The sequence below is a fragment of the Fistularia commersonii genome, chromosome 7 (assembly GCF_037954325.1).
Source record: "Fistularia commersonii isolate RoL2024-O1a breed Wild chromosome 7, RoL_Fcom_v1.0, whole genome shotgun sequence".
NCBI lineage: Eukaryota > Metazoa > Chordata > Actinopteri > Syngnathiformes > Fistulariidae > Fistularia > Fistularia commersonii.
The window spans coordinates 6,331,098-6,352,343 of record NC_141290.1 but is presented as its reverse complement, the minus strand read 5'-3'; the positions used below and the strand labels follow the sequence as shown (position 1 = coordinate 6,352,343).

At 47.3% G+C, this 21,246-nt stretch overlaps 2 protein-coding genes and 1 long non-coding RNA gene across 6 annotated transcripts in view; 1 reads left to right on the top strand and 2 right to left on the bottom strand.

Moving 5' to 3' along the window:
* Window positions 1-8,004, top strand: part of kcnq1.2 (potassium voltage-gated channel, KQT-like subfamily, member 1.2) — a 79,198-nt gene extending 71,194 nt beyond the window's left edge. For both annotated transcript variants that reach the window (XM_086148795.1, XM_086148794.1), the window contains one exon: window positions 6,985-8,004. In XM_086148795.1, the coding sequence (XP_086004921.1) occupies window positions 6,985-7,131 (147 nt within the window). In that variant the 3' untranslated portion in view covers window positions 7,132-8,004. The remainder of the gene's footprint in view (window positions 1-6,984) is intronic.
* LOC147232509 (uncharacterized) lies at window positions 861-3,228 on the bottom strand. Of its 2 annotated transcripts, XR_015106321.1 has the most exons (4): window positions 3,166-3,228; window positions 2,762-2,862; window positions 2,492-2,663; window positions 861-1,332 (listed from the first exon to the last, which is right to left on the bottom strand). It is a non-coding gene; the product is annotated as an uncharacterized LOC147232509 (long non-coding RNA). The 2 variants fall into 2 exon arrangements; XR_015106320.1 differs by lacking the exon at window positions 861-1,332 and having other exon boundaries at window positions 2,395-2,663.
* Window positions 8,005-17,139: 9,135 nt separating the features above from the next.
* cdkn1bb (cyclin dependent kinase inhibitor 1Bb) lies at window positions 17,140-20,324 on the bottom strand. 2 transcript variants are annotated; one of them, XM_086149375.1, is made up of 3 exons: window positions 19,492-20,324; window positions 19,222-19,344; window positions 17,140-18,378 (listed from the first exon to the last, which is right to left on the bottom strand). In XM_086149375.1, the coding sequence occupies exons 1-2, from the start codon at window positions 19,916-19,918 to the stop codon at window positions 19,229-19,231; spliced, it is 543 nt and encodes a 180-aa protein (XP_086005501.1). In that variant the 5' UTR covers window positions 19,919-20,324; the 3' UTR covers window positions 17,140-18,378; window positions 19,222-19,228. The 2 variants fall into 2 exon arrangements, with proteins under 2 accessions (XP_086005501.1, XP_086005502.1); XM_086149376.1 differs by having other exon boundaries at window positions 17,140-18,373.
* Between the last annotated feature and the right edge of the window lie 922 nt (window positions 20,325-21,246).

The window sequence follows — 21,246 nt, the reverse complement described above, 5'->3', positions numbered from 1 at the left end:
GTTGCAGGTGTCGGCGCCTCAGTACACACACACACACACACACACACACACACACACACATGCTCCTCCAGAGATTTGCACAGCTGTGTGAAGGAGACCCCTCCCCTGTCAAACGCCGCTGCAGTCCAACACACACGGAGGAAAAATAAATCCCAGCGCCCGGCGTGTGCCGCTCCATGACATTCATTTCTGCTATGTGTTTTCTCAAACGGCGGGGAGATGTGTGTGTGTGTGTGTGTGTATGTGTGTGTGTTTTCCCGCCATTTTCCATCGCTTTTTAGCAGCTTTTTATAGCCACTGCACTGGAACATCAACATATGATTTTGTCATCTTTTTTAAAAGTGCGGTCTGAAAATACAGGAAAATGTGCAGCGGCTGAAGGAATAATGGCGAGCGTCTCGGTATCAGTTAAATAAATGGGTAATGTGGTGTGTCGGTGATCAGAGGCAGGGCTGGTCAGGTGTGCACGAGCACACTCTAACCCCAGAGGAGATCAAAAAAGTACAACACACACACACACACACACATTTTTGTCCGTGCAGCGCTGCTCCAGATGTACGAGGATGGAATGAGCTCAGTTCGCTGGTTCGTTCGTTCTCCAGCCAGAGAGAAAGTCAAACACCACCTGTGCCGTAAAGCCTCGGCCAGAGTTCTGATGTCTTCCCAATCTGTCCAACGTTAGATATCTTTACTCTTAAAACGCGAAACGTCTGCCGTCATCGCGTTCAACCCCAGGTTTTGGGTGAAAATCCATCCACTTGCAACCCAAAACGCCTCACAACGCCTTGCAAGGATCATATTTTGCAGGTTTCACTTCCTTTTAGGAAAATCACATCACCGATTTTTTTTTTATTTTTTTTTATCTCAGTTGGAGACTGGTTCAGAAAAAACAAAATAAAATAAATCTGCTGTAATCTTTAGAATTATCCGATGCAGTTGTTTCCACTATATTAGTAGCATTTGGAGCAGATTTGATTGGCGGTGCTAACGGACGCTTCGGGAAACAGACCGTTGGTTCCAATCGCTTCTTCACCTTTTCTTTCACGCTAAGCCCTGCCAGCGCTGCCTCACCTCGCCCGACCTCGGTTCCCTCCAGCAAATACCAAGATAAGCTAAGGTGCAGGTGCCGACGCATACCGGGAGCTGAGGCGGCTAGCCGGGGTGACTTCAGTCCCATTTGAGTTCATATCGGGAGAACTTTCCTGAGAGGATTCCTCATGTTCTTGTCCGTCCAGGTGTGTGAATGAGGGTTAGATCAGGTTTCTGAGGCTCTGGAAGGAGCAGGTCTGGCTGCACGGAGATGTTTCCTGTGACGTGACGGAGGACGGCGCCCTAGACGAGGAAGCAAACACAGAGGAGGAGGTGGAGGAGGAAGAGGAAGGGGGGGCGCCTGATGAAAGCCCAGCTCTCTGTTTACTACAAGTTAAAAATACTACCCAGCACGGCTTGCAGCAGGTGCGGGGGAGGACGCATGTGTGTGTGTGTGTGTGTGTGTGTGTGTGTCGGCAGACACACACACAACAGCCGGAGCCCAGAGCGCCCCCGCCTCCCCATCACCGCAGGGGGGAGGGGGCGACAGGTGGATGAGGGGGGTCTGTTGTGCTGTGTTTGTACTATGGATATGTCTGAGAGTGTGTTTCAAGCGTGTGTGTGTGTGTGTGTGTGTGTGTGTGTGTGTGTGTGTGTGTGTGTGTGTGTGTGTGTGTGTGTGTGTGTGTGTGTGTGTGTGTGTGTGTGTGTGTGTGTGGAGAAATCCACGGCCTCCAAATATGGCGACGGCGGCGGCGGCGGGTGGACTCCAGGCTTATCTATTTAGGTCCAAGCTGGGTATGAAGCGTGCACGGCAAAGGCATGCGCAGTTGGCGTATGTGCACATGTGTGTGTGTGTGTGTGTGTGTGCAGGTGTCCACTCCCTCTACCCATTGTTACCCTAACAACCAGCAGCCCTTCAGGATGAGAGTGACACACACACACACACACACACACACACTGTATTCTAAATGAAAGTAGTTACAGATTCTGCGATTAAATACCTTCCTGTTTGTGAAAGGGAGGCCCATCAGATAAGGGGGGGGTGAAGCAGGTGACCCCCCCCCCCCCCGCCTGGGCCTTCGCCGGCATACCTGAGATGCTGAAGGCGCCGTGTCGTATTTTTACGAGAGGGGGCGGGGCTTGGCCCAGACGAATCGCCACGAACGCCGTCATGAGCCGCATTGCACTAAACAAGTCTGATCCACTTGGAAATGATATGAAGCAGATGGTCTTTATAACCCCCACTTGCCCCACCCTCCTCCACGCTGCAGATTGCAAATCTCGCTATTGTAGCTACGGTTGTGTAATACATATGTAATAGATGTGTAATAGATGTGTAATACACGGGTAATACATGTGTAATATATGTGTAATACATGTGTAATACATGTGTAAAAGCTGTTTCTTGATGTGGACGCGTTTGCGGCCAGTGTGCGAGCTCTCCTTTGTGAATATTTACCACAGGAGGCTTTTCTGTGTGGATTCTCCATGTATGTTCTCCCCGTGTCTGCGTGGCGTTCCTCTGGGTTTCTACCACAGTCCGAGCACACGCACTGAAGACTCGATATTGTCCAGACGTGTGAATGGTTGGACGTCTCTGTATGCGGCCCTGTGATTGGTCCACGGTGACCCTGAGTGCAGTACAAGTGGTGTACATAATGAATGAATGAATGAATGAATGATTGAAATAGAAATATGAAAGTAAACTGCCATTTGACACTTGATTCACCTGTTTCAAGGAAGCTGTCATCGCGGGGGAGGTGGGGAGATGACGGGCCACTTGTCCTCAGTGACAGCTGAATGGCTGATGGATCACCAGTGTGGCAGCCCCTGTGAAGAGAGGGTGTTTACACAACACACACACATTTGGTGGCGTTCACCACGAACACGCACACGTTCGGTGGCAACACACACAAAGGAGGAGGAAACGCGCGCCAGTCGGTGCCACATCCTAATGCCAAGCGTTATTACATCATTATTATCATGTCATTACAGTTTGTTCACCGTTAATACATAGATATTATCGTGTAATTACAGCGCACTCATTTGTGTTATTACAAGCCTTTGAATGACCTCCCAAGTGATCAATATCACCAAAAATGGAGGCTGCTAACAAGAATGTGACGCAAATACCTGGTGCAGAACAACCTCCTCCCGTTCCCTGATTTGACCATCATGTCCACCGCAGGAGACATCTTGTCCGCTTCCAAAAATAGCCCCCCCCCCCCCCGCCGGAAGACGAGACGGACCGGCGCAAGGATGACCCCCGCATTCTTCTCTGAAGGCCAACGCTGGCTCTGCAGACCAAACAAGACGTGACACTGATAAGGAGACATGACCCCCCCTCCGCCCCCCCAACGCTGTACTGGAAAAGTGTTTTCTTACACCTTTGTAATTGCGGTGTAATAGCATAGTAATAAGCGCCGGGTTGACTGGGTGAGCGTGATTGGTCAAAAAGGAATCGCAATCCAACCCGCAACCCTGCTTTTTCTAATCCAACCTCACACCCAAGTGATAGCCCAGTAGCTGGGTCTTGCACACCTAGACGCCATCATGGGCATGGCAGGGCGGCGGCACGTGGCGCAGCCCCCCCCCCCCCCCACCAGCTCCTCATGTGCTTCAGGTGCTCTGTTTCCTGTTCTTTAACCGCCCCCCCCCCCCCCCCCCCCTTCCTCCTCCTCCCTCCCCTGGCGAACACAAAGGCCATATTGTCTCTGCCAGAGTTAAAGTGAATCCATTCTCCTTGGCAGCGCCGCGAACCCGAGCCGGGCGCTCGCTCTGTTTTCCAGTTGGCAGAGGGGATTCCTGGGGGGCTCGCCGGGCTGCTGACAAGTCAGTTTGAGATTCATTCACGCTCCCTCCTCCTCCTCCTCCTCCACCTCCTCCACGCACTAAGCTAGCGGTTTTGTTCCCTTCCTCCTCCTTCTCTTTCACTATAAAAGGGACAGGAAGCTAAGGTTAGCGTTAGCCTCTTTTGTCTCTTTTCCATCAAGTGGACCGAGTAGTGACATAGTAACGACGACGTAGTAACAATGTGGTAACGATGTGTTAACCGCAAGCTAACGCCATAGCAACTATGTAGTAAAGATGTGATACCAGCGTAGTAAAGACATACATCTCTAGCACCTCCACCACCCATTGGATGACCTCCCTGCGAGGCCACCTTGCACCATGACACTATGCGTCATGAGTATGGCCGCTTGCAGATCTTGTTCTCGCTGGTGAAACAAAGTCATGTGTGTGACATATTTGCCACGTGCTATTACACAACAACAGTTTGCGCCCACTTCCTGTCACGCCGACTCATGCAGGCAAGCGGAGACCGAGCGGGGAAAGTCTGCAGTGAACCCGGTGTCATAACAATACCTGCGGCGAAGTGTCTGGGCGTCAGGATTGGCTGTCGGGGCCGAAAGGGGAAGGCGCTTCACGCCGAACCGTAAACTCGTATCTACCCCCTTCATGGCCTCCCTTCTCTCGCACAACCGAAACCCTTCGACGACAGTAGTCTTGTTTTGTCGAACGAGGCAATCCTGGTGGTCTTCGCCTTCTGATGGCACCTCCTCCTCCTGCGCTCAGCCGGAGGCGTCGCTACAAGTCTTGTTGCTCGCCTTGAGCCCCGTCGATCGACGCAACAGGCGTTGGTTCCTGAACCAAATTACTCATCCTCATGTGTCCAGGCTACCACCCCCAGTAACTCAACCGGTATCTCATCCCACTTACGTGTCGGGTCAATTTGTTAGGAATCGTGAGTTCGGCAAAGGACACAGAAGTACTTTCCTGGGCTTTCAATGGCAGTGTAAATGGGTAGTGTGAACCTAAACGGACACTCGAGTGTCTGGGCGCCCGGACACTCGAGTGTCCGTTTAGGTTCCTACCCGAAGTTCTCATCGAAAATGGAACTTCTTTGGGTCACTATCTTTGGGTTTGGCCTTGACGCTACACACACACACAAAAATATATTTATACATCTGTCACGTTCCGTTTTCTGTTCTTGTTTTCTTCCCTGCAGCTCAGGAGCTGCAGAAGAAGTCCCCCCCTGTGGGGACAATAACATTGAGATTACCTGCCTTAACTTCTTGGTGTGTTTTCATGAAAACGCTCTCGACCTTCATCCCTGACGTGCGTGAAACCCACCCCATCCCCCGTCCGGCGCCGTGGACTCGTTCTGAGGAGCAGATGAGCTCCTTTGGGCTGTACTCATATCACGCAACTTGCCGCACCGTGAGCATACCGTCTCCGGCGGCACTTGCCGCTGGAAAGCGTTTGCCGGGTCGGCGGGATCCCGCGAGTCGGGTTTCACTCCTGCGACGCGCGAGTGTCGTAGCTGCCTTGGCTACCGGTTTATTTTGGTTGAGGGAAACCCCATGGCGCCCGAGGGGTTCTCGTCTGCCGTCTGGGTCGGGGACAGCTGGAGCGCCACCTGTCATGCAATGGCAGAGATTCAAATGGCGCAGTGTTGATATGTAAAAAAACATTACCATGCTACCCCGGGCAGACAAAATAAAACAAGATAGACAAAATAAAAATCAATAAAAGGAGCGGCTGTTGTAATAAACGAGTTATAAATGTGTAATAACCCGAATCATTTCAGCACGGGTACAATTTATCCCATATTTTGTTCCGTCCTCCCCAGAAGGAGCCGGAAGGTCGGGGCAGGGAAGACAACGCAGCCAGGGAAACCCGGCACGGCAGATGAAAACTGCACCGAGCGTGACTTCCCCTTCAGAGTGGGAAGATTTCCAGGCATGAGTGAGCGATTTTTTTCGGGCCGGCGTCGGTTCAACGCCCGGTTCCACAGCTGAGGAACCGGTAGAGAAAATATAACAGCGAATATGCATCATGGGATAACCCTCAGATGGTTAAACCAATAGCCGCCCAACTGGTGGCTAGGCTAATGCTAACTATGAAGAAAACCTGCACTCCATCTGCCATCCATCCATCCATCCATCAAGCTCTTCTGGGTGAATCCTGAGGCGTCTCCAGTCCCTCTGGCGTTCCCCGGTCGGACGCCCGAACATCCTCATCTGGACGGGCGGCGGCCCTTCCTGAGCCGCCCGGTGCACACATGTGTTTGGAGTGTGTTAGCTAATCGTGTTTTCGCTCGCCTCTCAGTGGGCCGTTCCTTTCAGACACGCCGCGGGAAGAATTCCTGATCCTCCATAAGCCCCGGCCAGAATGTTGATAAGTCTGTAGATTACCGCCCAACATGTTTATGATAGCCTATTATTCTCCCGGCTCCACCCGGAGGCGGCGCGTGCTTCGCCTGCTTAGCGCGGCTATTCGGGTCATGCAGTGGAAAGCTCTGCTGCTGGTTCAGAATTAGCAGTCCGCCACTAACGCTCACACCGGGTTCCGTACTTTTCCGCGACCATGCCGTCGCATTCGGCGCTCGTTTGTCAAACGCAACGGCCGCCGAGGCGGTGTCCTGATCCCATCGTGACGCCACAATCCCACAATATTGCCCCAATCGTAGTATTGCTAACCAGTACGTTAAAGACCAAGGACACGAAGGCTAAGAAGCCCCTTTCACGCTCTTCTTTTTCTTTGGTGTTCAACCACGCAGATGTACACCGGCGTGTTTGTGCCACGCTCAGGTGGAGCCGTCTGTCTTTGTCTGAGGCCTTTGTCGGGCCGGAGCTGTCCCCGCTGGGTGACGGAGATGACTGGAGAGGGTATAAACAACAGCAATATATGTGTGTGTGTGTGTGTGTGTGTGTGTGTGTGTGCGTGCTCTGATAATGACTGGGTAAAGCAGGTAGACAACGACTGGAAGGCAAACATGTCATTACGCTGCTCTGTCATTGGGTGAGCATCTATCAAAGAGGCTCCAAAACAAGAGACAAACTCGCCAACTTCCTTTGTTTGTCCGCCGCCGCCGCCGCCCTCGTGTGCGCTAGTGTCCCACTGCGGGAAAGGGATGATTAAACCCTGCCGTTTTCTCCATGACCCCAGGTGTACCACATGGACCAGAAGGTGGACGCTGTCCTGAAGATCCTGAAGGAGCACGTGGCGCCCAAGCCGGAGCTGACGTCCAGGCCCTCCATCCGTAGGGTTACCATCCAGAAGCGCAAGGGCATCAGCGTGGACGAGGGGCCCTGAGGAGTCCATAAAAACAACACGGCCTGCAAATAATAGGGGGAATCCTCCTCTTCCTCTTCCTCTTAGGCAGTCCCCGACCCTCTCATTGACTTCTGACCCCCATCCAGAGTGAACAACTTGAGAACGAACTTGTCGACCTTAACGACCCGCCGCTCTGGGAAATGGAGCGCGGAGAGAGTGAGTGTTGAGCGAAGGCTAACGGACTAGCATCACGACCCCGCACCTCACCCCCACAGTGGTCTCCTTCCCAGCTCGGGGGACTGTAAAAAAACTCATTCAGCTACCCACCACGACCCCCCAACTCCAGAGCGAACTGGCCCCTTAATGTAGTCCTAATGCAAATCGCTAAAAACACAAATTAGCGTCCAGCCCTTGCGGAGGGAGGAACCGCAAAACCTTCCGGTTAGTTTGCGCAAGACAAATCGGGGCTTGTTTCTATAGCAGCATACCCGCCTAGCCTAGCGGTACTCCGCTTGTTAGCATTGATCCTTCCATACAAGGAGCGGAGGAGCTCCGCCCAGCGCTGAACAGGGTCGGAGGACTCGGGCGGGTCGAGATTTCCAAACGCTCTTCTGTAAATACCGGACCGCCGTGTTCCACTTTTTGGATACCGCGATCGGTCGCTCCGCACCTTGCAATGTCCAAAGTATTTGCTAATTTATCGATTTATCCGTTCATCTTAGCGAGATCTCCCCGCGGCCGCCGGGAACCGACTGCACCCGCCAAAATAAGAGCGGCGTGACCGAGGTCCGAAGGAACAAGAGGGCGAATGCTCCTGTGTGTCTGCTGTGGTTTGTTTTCTGTGGTATGCTTAGCTCTAAAGGGGGGCGTCTGTACAGTTTTATAAGAGCTGTAAATAGAAACATTGCCTTATTGTACCTTCTGGGGGTACATGACTGTCCGCCCTCTACTCTGTAAATAATAAAGTATTAACATTCTTCCATGGAGGTAATCTGATTACCAGCTCCTCTTCTACAGGGGGAAGGGGGGGGGGTGAGAATGATGTAAATAAACAAGCAGATTTCCACGTGGATTAGTCAAGGAGGTAGCGCCACTTTGGTCCACCTCTGGTTTTTTTTTTGTCACCGCTGGGGGATGTCGGCGGGATAAAGAGAGAAAAAGAAAGCGAGAGACCCTCGCACTTTTCTTTGATCTGGAAACGACCCCCCCCCACTTCAAAAGGTGGTTTGATCTGGGATCTGAGGAGCCGCTTAAAAGCACAAGAAGCACACTGTCGCCGCCGAGGAAGGGCAGGAAACGGTCGCCTCGGATACCGGCGGGATGCCCTGCGGCCGGAGACGAGCCGGCGCATCCCGGTAGTCAGTTTTTATCAGGTTTTATCCACACGGACGCCACAACCCAGCCCTTCACGTGTAGAGAAGGTCTTCCCTTAAAGAAACCCAATGTGGGCGTCCTTCTACTCCTACTCTTCCTATGAGCACATAGTAGGAATTTCAACCGTACACGTTTCGACTCTGCGTACGTGAGGATAAAATGCTTTGGATCTTCAGCCTCGACCAGCGAGGGATCACCGCCTTTTGTCGGATCTCGGCCTCGACCGGGCGGGAAAACAAGAGCCAGAGAGCAAGTGGGCTTCGAGGGTTCTCATACCAGGAGCGCTAACTTTTAGCTGTTAGCTAAATTTTAGCGTTAAGATAAAAAAAGAAAGGATGTGTGTGTTTGTACACATCAAATTATATACATGTAAGCGTATGTGTGTGTGTGTGTGTGTGCATACAGCCTCGACATAGACACCCAGAGTTTATTCACTCATTCACTTATGAAGTCCTGAGTCCCTAAAGTGACACAGGGGCATCGTGGCGTTTGAACGTTGTCAAGCAACAAAGAATGTTGCTTAAGAAGGGCCCAAAAGTTCTCAATCGGGTTCAAGTCAGGTGAAGAAGGGGTGCCGTGTCATTAGTTTTTTATCTCCAAGGCCTTTACTGGCCTTGAAGCCACGCAGTGGACTACTTTGGTGCATGTGATGGTGCGTTGTCTTGAATAAAAATCAGTCTTCTTGAAAGATGCAGACTTTTTTCCGAACTACTGCTGGAGGAAAGTGTCTTCTAAAAATTGGCAGTAGGTCCGAGAGTCCATTTTCAACACGAAAAGGTCCAAATGGCTCATCTTTAATAATACCTGCCCATGCCAGTACCCTACCACCCTGTTGCTGGTGTCTGTGTCCGTCACTGATCCACCCACGGGTCCGTCCATCCATCTGCTCCATCAAGTGTCACTCTTATCTCATCAGTCCACAAAACCTTTGAAAAATCTGTCTTCAGATATTTCTTGGCCCATTCTTCACGTTTCAACTTATGTGTCCTGTTCAGAGGTGGTCTGGTTTCAGCCTCTCTTACCTCGACCGGGTCTCTGAGAACCGAACAACTCGTACTTCTTGACGCTCCAGGTAGGTTCCAGGTGTGGAATACGGCAGCACATGTTTGATTCTTCTCAAATCTTTGGCGGTTAATTTGTGTCTTTTCTCCTTGACACGTTCCTTGCGACCCTGTTAACAAAACATTTGATGGTTCTGTGATCACGTGCCAATATCTTAGATAGTTTAAGAGTGCTGCATCCCTCTGAAAGACTTTTTTCCAATTTTTGACTTTTCAGAGTCAGTTAAGTGTCTTTTTTGGCCCATTTTTCCTGAGGAGAAGCGGCAAACTAATAATGATGCACACCTTGATATGGGTTGTCGATCTCTTTCGGCCACAACGTCCATCATTACACAGATACACCTCATCTGATTAGCATTAAATCCAATAAGCAGTTGGTAATTATGGATAAAATGATGACATGGTCAAAATAATCATTTGCCTCATCATTGTGCACACAGTGTATATGACCAAAAGTATTCGCTCACCTGCTTTGACTCGCATATGAACTTAAGTGACATCCCATTTCTAATCCGTGGGGATCAATATGTCGTCGGTCCACCTTTTGCGGCTACGAAAGCTTCAACTCTTCTGAGAAGGCCGTCCACAAGGTTCAGGAGTGTGTTTCTGGGAATTTTTGACCGTTCTTCCAGAAGAGCATTTGTGAGGTCACACACTGATGTTGGACGAGAAGACCTGGTTCTCAGTATCCGCTCTAATTCATCCCAAAGGTGTTGTATTGGGCCGAGGTCAGGACTCTGTGCAGGCCAGTCAAGTTCATCCACACCAGACTCTGTCATCCATGTCTTTATGGACCTCGCTTGGTGCACTGGTGCACAGTCATGTTGGAAAAGAAGGTGTCCGGGTCCAAACTGTTCCCACAAAGTTGGGAGCATGGAATTGTCCAAAATGTCTTGGTATGCTGAGGCTTTCAGAGTTCCTTCCACTGGATCTAAGGGGCCGAGTCCAGCTCCTGAAAAACAACCCCCCACCACCAAACTTCACACTTGGCACGACGCAGTCTGACAAGAACCTTCTCCTGGCAACCACCGAACCCAGACTCGTCCATCAGATTTGCAGGTGTAGAAACGCGAATCGTCGCTCCAGAGTCCAGAGTCCACCCTCCGCTTTGCATCGCACTTGATGTGTGGTTTGGAAGCAGCTGCTCGGCCATGGAAACCCATTCTATGAAGCTCTCTGCGCGCTGTTCTTCAGCTGATTATGGAGGAACAGCAATACAGCTGACAGTCGACTGTGCAATATTTGGGAGCGAGAACATTTCACGACTAGATTTGTTGCACAGGTGGCATCCTATCATGGCTCCACAATGGAATTTTTTTGTAAATTGTAAAAACAGTCTGCATGTCCATGGAAATGGTTGGAACACCTGATTCTGATAGTTGGATGGGCGAACAAATACTTTTGGCCATATAGTGTTCATACATCTACACATACATACACATATTTATCTATATATGTGTATGCACACACACACACACACACACACACACACACACACACACATACATAAATGCATACATATACACAAATACATTTTTACATATATATGATTTTTTTTATATATATACATATATTATGTATACATATGCATTTGCATACAAATGTGTATATATATATATATATATACACATATACATATGCATACATTTAACATTTACCAGGAAATTAGATGAGATGAGAACAACTTTATTAATCCCGAAGGAAATTATTGTGCCAGAGATTCAAGTAAAAACATAACAGTAATAGATAATAGTGGAAAGGAGGAGGAATAAGAAATATAATGAAATATAAATTGTCTTAGCTGTTAGCAGTAACTACAAAAAAATTATTAAAAAATTAAAAATGATATTAAAAATTAGATGTAAATGTATATATGTACATATATATTAATGTCTTGGTATATGCTCTTGTTAGAATCCAGGGTGTCTCTTCTTTTTTTTTTGTTTTCTCATTTCTGCCATCTCTCCTGTTGCTCCAAAAGGACAATACAAGCAGAAAAGGGTGCAGGAGGAAGACGAGGAGAAGGAGAAAGAGGTAGAGGAGGAGAAGGCGGCCTCTGCGGGGGGGCCTGGACGCCACCTGTTCTGTGAGGCCCGGCATTGCCGTATGAAAGCAGATACGAGTCAACAGGTGTGTGTGTGTGTGTGTGTGTGTGTGTGTGTTTGGACTGCTACAAACAATGTCTGTGGCAGCTGATGCCGGCCGCCCCGTCAGGAGTTTCCCTAAATAGCGAAGGACGGCAGTTGCCTGGAGGACAGTTGTCCTCACACACACACACACACACACACACACGCACACCACGCATATCAGTTCATCACAGAATAGTTGACATTCATATTTTATTTATTCAGTTTTAAAACCTTTGTGTTTCTCGGGCGTTATTACACGTTAATAACGCCATCACCTGTTTATTACTGTGTAATAACCACCATTGAAACGACAATGTTTTTTTTTTTTGTTCGAGTTCAAAGCCAATGGGATGTCCGTGTTCAGGGCGTAGAAACCCGAGGGTCGCCACCAGGAAGAACACACCAGACTCGGAGGCCGGGCTCTCTTCGTGTTGACTCGGTTGCCATGGTTTCCTTACGGGATATGCAGTAGCGCCGGGCTTAGACACCCGCCCCCCCCTTTGCAGTACCTTTGGCTCTGACTGCCGACCCTTCTCCATCCTTGACCCCCCCGTCTCGGAAAACCGTTCTTTTATCGTCTCCATACAGTATGACCTTTGACCTCTGCTGTGTTTGGGTGACATCACCCCGACCAGTCATAAATCAACCGAAGGCCGGGCGGGGTGTGTGTGTGAGATTGACCCCTCCGTGACCTTTGACCTGACCAGACCCCCCTAACCCCCCCCCCCCCCCCCCTCAGCCATATGTCCACCCCTCCCTAGATGTACATATGTATATAAATAAAACAAGAAAAAGGAAGTGAAAATACGAGGGCGGGGACGGCTGTCATAAGACGCACGCCGGCCGCCACTTTCTGGAAAATGCCGTGGCAGCGTCTCATCATGTGGAAATATTTTGCGTCATGTCAAAAGTCACATTACATCCTCACATATACACACACACACACACCCAGGCTGTCGTCATCAGCAATGTGGAAAATGCCCCCCTCCCCACTGCTGGGCGCTGACTTTGCGCAAGGTGGGTATTTTTGCTGACGCCTGACGTCTAATCCTGCGTTATTAATCTGTAATAACACAATTTGTCCCTTCTATTAGAGTTTTTTCTTTTTTTCGGGTTAGGGTTTGAGGGGTATTTTTCCAGGAAAGCACGGTAAATAAAATGAAATGTACAAAATAAATAAACACAAATGAATTGAATTTGATAGGTGGAACCATAGATCAAATTTATAAAAGACAAGAAATTTGATTTTCAGTTATGATTTTTTCATTTGAAGTATTTTGTCCATTTCTAATTCAGGCAGGGGTTTCAATAAATCCAGATGAAAATATGTATCACTTGATGTAAATTGACCATTTCTGTTTTTCACATCTCAAGTCAATGGAAGGGAATATTAATATCCATGAATTAATTTTATTTAATAACAAAATAAAATTCAAGATTTGACAGCAGCCTGGATTGCAGAGGAAGACATGTAATAATCCATGTGGAAAACATATATGTGATAATGCCATGTGGAAAATACATATGCAGTAATACATATGTAAAAGACACGTGTAATAATACATGTGGAAAATACATATGTAATAATATATGAATTATCCATGTGGAAAACACATATCCAACAATACATGAATAATACATGTGTAAAAGACAAGTGTATTAATACATGTGGAAAATACATATGTAATAACACATGAAAAACACATGTGGAAAATACATACGCAATAATACATGTGTAAAAGACACGCGTAATAATACATGTGGAAAATCATACGGATAATACATGGATAATACATGAATTATCCATGTGGAAAATAGATATCTAAAAATACATGAATAATACATGTGGAAAATACATATGCAATAATACATGTGTAAAAGGCAAGTGTATTAATACATGGGGAAAATACATATGTAATAACACATGAATAACACATGTGGAAAATGCATATGCAATAATACATGTGTAAAAGACACACGTAATAATACATGTGGAAAATACATATGTAATAATACATGAATTATCCATGTGGAAAATACATATCTAATAATACATGAATACATGTGGGTAATACATATGCAATAATACATGTGTAAAAGACAAGTGTATCAATACATGTGGAGAATACATATGTAATAACACATGAATAATACGTGTGAAAAATACATATGCTATTATACATGTGTAAAAGACATGTGTGAAAATATATGTGGAAAATACATATGTAATAACACATGAATAATACATGTGGAAAATTCCATTCTAATAATACATGAATAATTCATGTGTAAAAGACAAGTGCATTAATACATGTGGAAAATACACATGTAATAACACATGAATAATACATGTGGAAAATACATATGCTATAATACATGTGTAAAAGACATGTGTAATAATGCATGTGAATTAATGCATGTGTAATGAGATGTGTATAATAATACATGTGAAAAAAGATGTGTATAATAATACATATATAAGAATACAAGTGTAATTAGACATGTATAATGATTAGTGTGCAATAGACATGTGTAATAATACATGTGTAATAAGCTCTCCCCCAGTTATTACAATGTAATAAAGGGACGGTGACCTTTGACCTTTGGCAAAAGGAAAGGAGGAATAACACTCAGAGAAAAGGTAATTCCAGATGTGCGTCTGTTCCCGCGTACATGCGCACTGAGGCCGCAGTCACGCGCGCAGGGCTTGTCTTGATGGGAGATAAAGGCTTTTTGATGTGCTGCAGGTGCGCCCCTTTAATGAGCCGCACCACCGACCCCCGATCCCTCCTCCACTTCCTCCCTTTTTGCACGGCGTGGCACATCTGCACGAGTGCACACTTCTGGCAAATCGATGCTCAAAAAAAAAAAAAAAAAAACTCTGTTCTTTGTTAAAAAAAAAAAAAAAAAAAAATTAGTCCCTCCTTGTATTGATTTAACTTTGCGGGTAACCTCGCCAGGGCATTCCAGGCGACACGAAACAGGGCTGGGGGCGGGGGGAGGAGGGGGTGCATTAAAAATAAAAATGATTTAAAAGAGAAATAGGAAATAGAGTTGTTTAGACCGAGCTGGTCACAGCTGTTTGCGGAAATGGAAGGAAGAAAGAGAATCGGTGGGGAACAGACTCAGGCCTATGCCATCACATGACTTCTGTTCATAGCCTGTAATATATATATGAATATATATATTTATATTGAAATGATATATTTAAATAGCTTGAAACACTCACACACACACATACACATGCACATATTTCTGTTTGAGAATCAGGATATTTTATTATATATGTTAAAATGACAATTTTAGAATGAATATGATATTGAGATTAAGGAGTGGATAAATTTTGTGTTGTGAAACATGTGCGTGTAAGTGTGTGTAGGTGTGTGAGTGTGCGTGTGAGTGCGAGTGTTTCACAATTCATTTACATGAATGCCGAATTACGTAACCCGTCTCAGGTTGTTATGTACAGGAAGTGGAGACATGCAACACTGTAATAGAGATGCACACACACACACACACACACACACACACAAACACACACACACACACACACACATGCTCACACACACACAGGCACGCACATTGATATATATCTCAATTCATTTAAATAAAACATTACATGAAATCATCTCAGGTAATTATGTACAGAAGGTGGAGACGTCATTATTATTATTAATAATAACATTATTGCATCATAAATGAATGGAAATGTACTGTATGAGGTTAGAGACATCCAGAGCTACATATTAGAAAATGAATTAAAATTGCAAATGAGAGGAAATGTACTCACACACACTCCTTGGTTGTGTATATGTGTGTAATAGTGAGACGGGTGTGGTAAACGTGCACCTCCCACTGCCCGGAGGGATGCGAAAATGCCCGCTCTGTGTTGTGTAATAACAGGTTTGTAACACGACTCGTATTACCGCTCGCGTCCAACGTATGGATGAAATTGTTGCTTTGGCAAAAAAAAAAAAAAAAAAAAAAAAAAAAAAAAAGGTTTACACATTTACACACAGCTCAGGACTGACCTTTGCACACACACACACACACACACACACACACACACACACACACAGCCACGCTCAAGCACTGCTTTGGCGGGATCTGTTATGTCACGCTGTCGGCCTTCCCAACCCCCGGCTCCGAACCCGAACCCGGGTTTAACCCCTCGGCTGATCAGGACCAGCAGGATCAGCCAGAAAAAGGGAGCGCACAAACACACACACACTCACGCACACATACACACACTTCTCTTTCTTAGGTCTGCAAAACTTAAACCAGAGGACACACACACATACACACACACATTCTTGCTTACTTTAATTAAAAATTACATTAGAAATGCTGTAAAAACTGCCATTGTCATTATTATTCTTAATATTATTATGATTATTTTTACACCTTAAAGGAAATTACAAAACGGTTCTTTCCACTGTTTGTGTGTGTGTGTGTGAGTGTGAGTGTGTGTATGTATGTAATTTGTGACCCTTATTTTTAGAATACAATTCCAGAAATAGCCCCACGGACAGTCTGATGTATTTATTTATACGTTTTGAGGGGGGGTTGACCTTTGACCCCTAAAGTCAAGGTGTTTTCAGACGTGAATAAGGTCTTTCCAAGTGCAATCAGGTGTCCAAACGCTGACTTCCTGTCTTTGTCCTCCACTGGGTCGGAGCCGAGCCCGATCAGTTAGCCGTCCGGCGGTGGTTCTGGTGTCGGGGCGGGGCGGAGGCCTGCAGACGGGCCCTTTGTGTGAACAGGAGCCCCAGACACAACAGCGGTCGGCCCCGGGCCCCTCACAATGGCCCCCGACACAAAGGCCCACACACTGGGGGACAATGGACCACGACTCCGGGTGGGGGGTGGATGGCGGAGCGGAGACTACCCACCTGCACACTTCAAACCCCCCCCCAGCACACACACACACACACACACACCTCCCAACACACCCTTGCAGAGAGACTACAGGTGTCTTCTTGTGTTAGGCCGCTTAGCATTAGCAGAGCGCTAAAAGCGATGCGTAATTTAGTATATATAGAATACATATGAACAATGTGTATGACATAGAACAGGAAAAAATATTCACTCATATAAATCAAATGTTTTAAAACCCTTGGCAACAGAGGCTTGTTTTTTCCCCCACACACACTTCCTCACAAATAGGAAACCAGATGTGCAAAAAGCTGTCCGGTGTGTTTGACACATTTTAAATGGAGTTCTGTATTTTAATTGCTTCCACGCCACAGCCAGGAAATCATATTCATGCATTTTATTCGTGTGATGATTGACAGGACGTCACCAGGCTTTGATTGGACGGCCCGGCCTGTCAATCATCTGCCCCTCCTCAGGACGCCGGCGGCTCATGGCGGGAACGAGAGCGCAGGAAAGTATCGGACGGCTGTGACTTCTCTGCACAAAATGGGCCGAGCAGCGCCCCTGTGTGTAAGTGTGTGTGTGTGTGTCACACCAAATGAGCACAATTCAACTTTTCTCTTTTTTTAATTGATTGCAACACATTTTTATAACCACACATTAACAAAAAAATAAACATCAAAAATACTCGTCGGGCTCAGTTTGCAACCTTGCTGAGAAAGAGAGGAACTACCAAAAATATGCATTTTTTTGTTTCTTTAAAAGGAAATAAAAGACAATTGTAATAAAGTAAATGCCACTTTGGGAAAGAAAAAAAACAGGATTGGGGGGAAAAAAAAAAATCTAAATTAAAAAAAGACATAAATAAGTTAGTATAATTTCTCAGTGTTTTTACAAAAGTATGTACATTTGCAGAGAATTTACAAACACACAGGCAGGGTGGCTGCGTGTCAGAGCCCCCATCCAGTCTTTGTAAAGAACACACTTTTTAAAAGTAAAATAAAATAAAATATAAAAAAAAACAAACAGGGCTTTTAGATGCTCACCTGTGCATCCTCAGCAGGCTAACATTGGTGGAATAAAAAATAAAACAAATGTCAGGTGGTGGGGGGTTGGGTGGGTTTTTCAGGCGGGGCATTTAAGAAGTTGAAACACAAAGTGTGTGTGTGTGTGTGTGTGTGTGTGTGTGTGTCTAATGCAAAAACAAAACAAAAGAGGATGTGCACTTGGTGAAACAACCGCAGGGGGAGCGGAGCTACATCTGTACCGCTCTTCGCCACCAAGTCTGGAGGGCGACGGCGTGAAGATACACCGTCGAGAAACCGTATGTGTGTGTTTATATCCGAATATATATATATATATCTGATGGCGGTCAGAAACTGTCAAACTCAAGAGCCGGCCTCTCAGGGGGAAACAGCATTTTGGAAAATAATTAAAAAAAAAAAAAAAAAAAAACACACATACACACACACACACACAAAAAGGAAAACACTACACTGCAATTCTTCAAGTCAAATAACGATAATAGTAATAAAAATAAAATTCACGCCTTCTTCTTTTTGCTGGAAGGGTTCTTCTTCTGTGCTCGGCACCGAGGCGTACCGTCCCACGCCGCCAGCATAATTGCACGCTGCTACATCCACGGCTCCCCGGCGCCGCCGCTTAGTGTTTGTGTTCAGTGCTTCGACAGCGCCCCCCCCCCCCCCACCGCCACCCCCCCCTCACGTCTCTGACGCCGCTGTTGTTGTTGTTGTTCCTCTTCTGAAAAGAAAGGAGTGGAAGAGAGGAAGAAAGGGGGGGGGATAGATCTGCCGACGTCCAGGAAGAAAAGAAGGGGGTCTTCTGCTCTGCGGGAGAAGAGAGATGATATTTGAGAGGGGGGGGTGCAACGTGCAAGTTAAGCAAGCTGACGTGTGTGTGTGTGTGTGTGTGTGTGTGTGTGTGTGTGTGTGGTTAAATATAAACAAGGCAGACGGATTTGACTGGATGGGCAGGAGACCCTGAGGGGGGTCCACTAATTATCAAGAGCAGCCATGCAGGACGACAAATATGGGAGGGGGTATTTTCTGGGGCTGGGTAGGGGTGCGTACACCCCTCCCTCAATAAAAGTCAAAAACCTTTCTCTTCTTCGTGGGTCAGATGTGCAACCCCCCCCCCCCCTCTGTGCAGAGCCTGGTGTGTGTGTTATAACATTATTATCGTGCAGTGTGTATGTGTGTGTGTGTGTGTGTGTGTGTGTGTCCCACCCTCCGCCGAGGGCAGTGGCTGCTGACGTGTTACTACACTGTTGTTCAAGGGCTTGTTTACACTTAAAAAAAATACTAGGAAAACCCCGGAAAGTCAAGCGGGTGCCGTAAAGAAAATACGACGCATCAGCTGCTGCTTTGACTTTTTTCAAAATGTAACTATCCGACTTTTTAAGACACAGTTTAGTCATAATATACACACACACACACACACACACACACACGCATACATATTAAAAAAAGGCCTGAGACGCACCCACGGCGAAACAACCTACTACGACTACTACAACCACTACTGGTAGTAGTACTGCATGAATGGGGTGCGACGCGCACGGAAAAACAACTTGTCAAAAGTTTATTTTTTTACTAAATCGATATAAACGGTTTAAATGTGACTTTTAGGGTGCGTTGAAGGTGCTGTAAAATGTGTCCAAAAAAACTCACCGTGTCTTCACGTTTGCCTCTTGGGGCTGCTCTTTCTGGGCGTGTGTTCCGCGGCGCGGCTCAGAGTCGGGCGGCTAACCGCGTCCGAGCTGCTGTGCGATCGTTTGCTTTGCGCCGAGGGTTCTGCGGAAAGTTAAAAAAAAAAAAAAATTAAAAATAAAAACTAAAAGCGGAGGTGAGCGGGAATGTCGGGGGAAGCGGGGAAAACGGATTTTCGTGGAGTCCCCTGAAGTAAACACGGCGGAGCGGAGAGAAAATAGAGCCATGTACCGTGAACCGCCGGTCGTTTCCTCCCGGTGCACTGCTCCGTGCAGCCGTCCGGTCGCTCCCGGTCCTCACCGGGAGCCGCGACCACACAGTTGTGATTCCCGTTTAGGTCAACATTGGTATTCCCCGCCGCGTAGGCTCGCTTCTCCCTCCGCGGCGGCCGGCTGTAAAAGTCCGGCACGTCGGTACAGTCCACCAGCTCCCACTCCAGCCGGCCGTTGGCGAGCGGGGTGTCGGTGGCGAAGTCGAAGCCCCACTCGGCGGCGGCGGCTTCCTCCATCTCCCGAAAGTGTCCCTTTAAATCCCGCTTGAGCGCTTCGTGGTCCACCGCGTAGAGGCTCCGGCAGGCGGACGGCTTGGGGGTCTCCGACACCCGGGGGTCGGTACGTTCCAGCGTCGGGCTCCCGTTCGAGAGTCGGACGTCTGACATGTTGGGTCTTCCCTCTGGCCCCCCACCCCGGAAAAACAGCGATATTTCTTCTTTCCTCAACGAGCCGGGAGCGTCCAGTTTTCACATTAATAAAAATTAAAAAAATTAAAAATAAAACACCCTCTCACACACACACGGGAGTACAACTGCTAAGCTAGCATCCAAACAAGCGTTCCAAAAAAAAAAAAAAAAAAATAGGGGAGGGGGGAAGGGGGGCTCCGTGCCGTGAAGACGCCGGAGCGGGGAGCGCTAACGGCCGCCGGTGCCTTCCAACAGAGCCGCGTCCTCCGGGGACCATCCAGGCGGGTGTGCGGGGGAACCGGAGCCGCTCTGTCAGCCTCCTCCTGCGGCGAGGGCGACTGTAGCCGGACCGTCTCCGTACCCAATATGGCGATTGAGAGATGCACTTGGGTTTGAGAGGGGGAGGGGAGGAGGGGGGAGGGGGGTGATTGACACGCGGAGCTGTTTAAATACGAGCGCCGTCGCTGATTGGTCTGCGGCGTTCTGATCCCGCCCACCCGTCGAGCTGGGCCAGCCAGTCAGCGTGCGGCTTGCGACAAAGCAGGAAGTGAGCGGAGAGGAGTAAAAAAAAAAAAAAAAAAAAAGGAAAATAAATGCGACGCGCCTTTTGACAGGCGATTTGGAAAATAAAAGAATTTAAAAATAAAAATGAAAAATAAAAATAACAGCGCAGAGTGGGTTTACAAAACCACAGAGTTACATTCGAACGCCGCAATAGAGGGTTTGAATTTTGACTTTCCGCTCCTGGATTGGCCTAAATGTCATTTAAGTGTGCTGAAGAAAAGCATCAGTTATTCTTTATTAAATATGTATTTTAGTATGTAACACAGCGGGGGGGATGAGTTTGAACTTAGAGACGCCAACAATAAAACAAACAAACAAATGTCAGCAACAAAGTGGGGTTTGATTTTTGCGGGGTTTTCAAGACAAAGCTGATGTCTATTTTTGTAAAAGCTATTTAAAAAAAAAAAAAAAAAAAAAGAAAAAAAATCAGGGTCACCGGATGAAACGAACACTTTGAAACGCCACCTCGGAAAGCCGCGATTGGGTTGGTTTCTTTGCCTCGGCTAATTAGGGCTACATGTGAAGTGCATCTCCGCAGCTCCAGCCTGCTGAGCATTTCCAGCATTCCTCTGGAAAAAACCAGGAAGAATTCGTGGTCGACCCCAACCCTTTCCCCGTGTACTCGCGGGAGAACAAGACCGGGTCGCCGTCAGAAAAGCCCCCTTTCAAACTTGCAAACAGTGAAAAAATAAAAATAAACATCAATCCAAATAGGATGACGCACTCAGGCCCCAGAGCGCCAC

Excerpts from the sequence above, each read along its gene's own strand:
- cdkn1bb (XM_086149375.1), bottom strand. The coding sequence starts at position 19,918 with ATGTCAGACGTCCGACTCTCGAACGGGAGCCCGACGCTGGAACGTACC. Across the intron at positions 19,345-19,491 it reads GAAACGACCGGCGGTTCACG|AACCCTCGGCGCAAAGCAAA; the intron begins GTACATGGCTCT and ends AACTTTCCGCAG.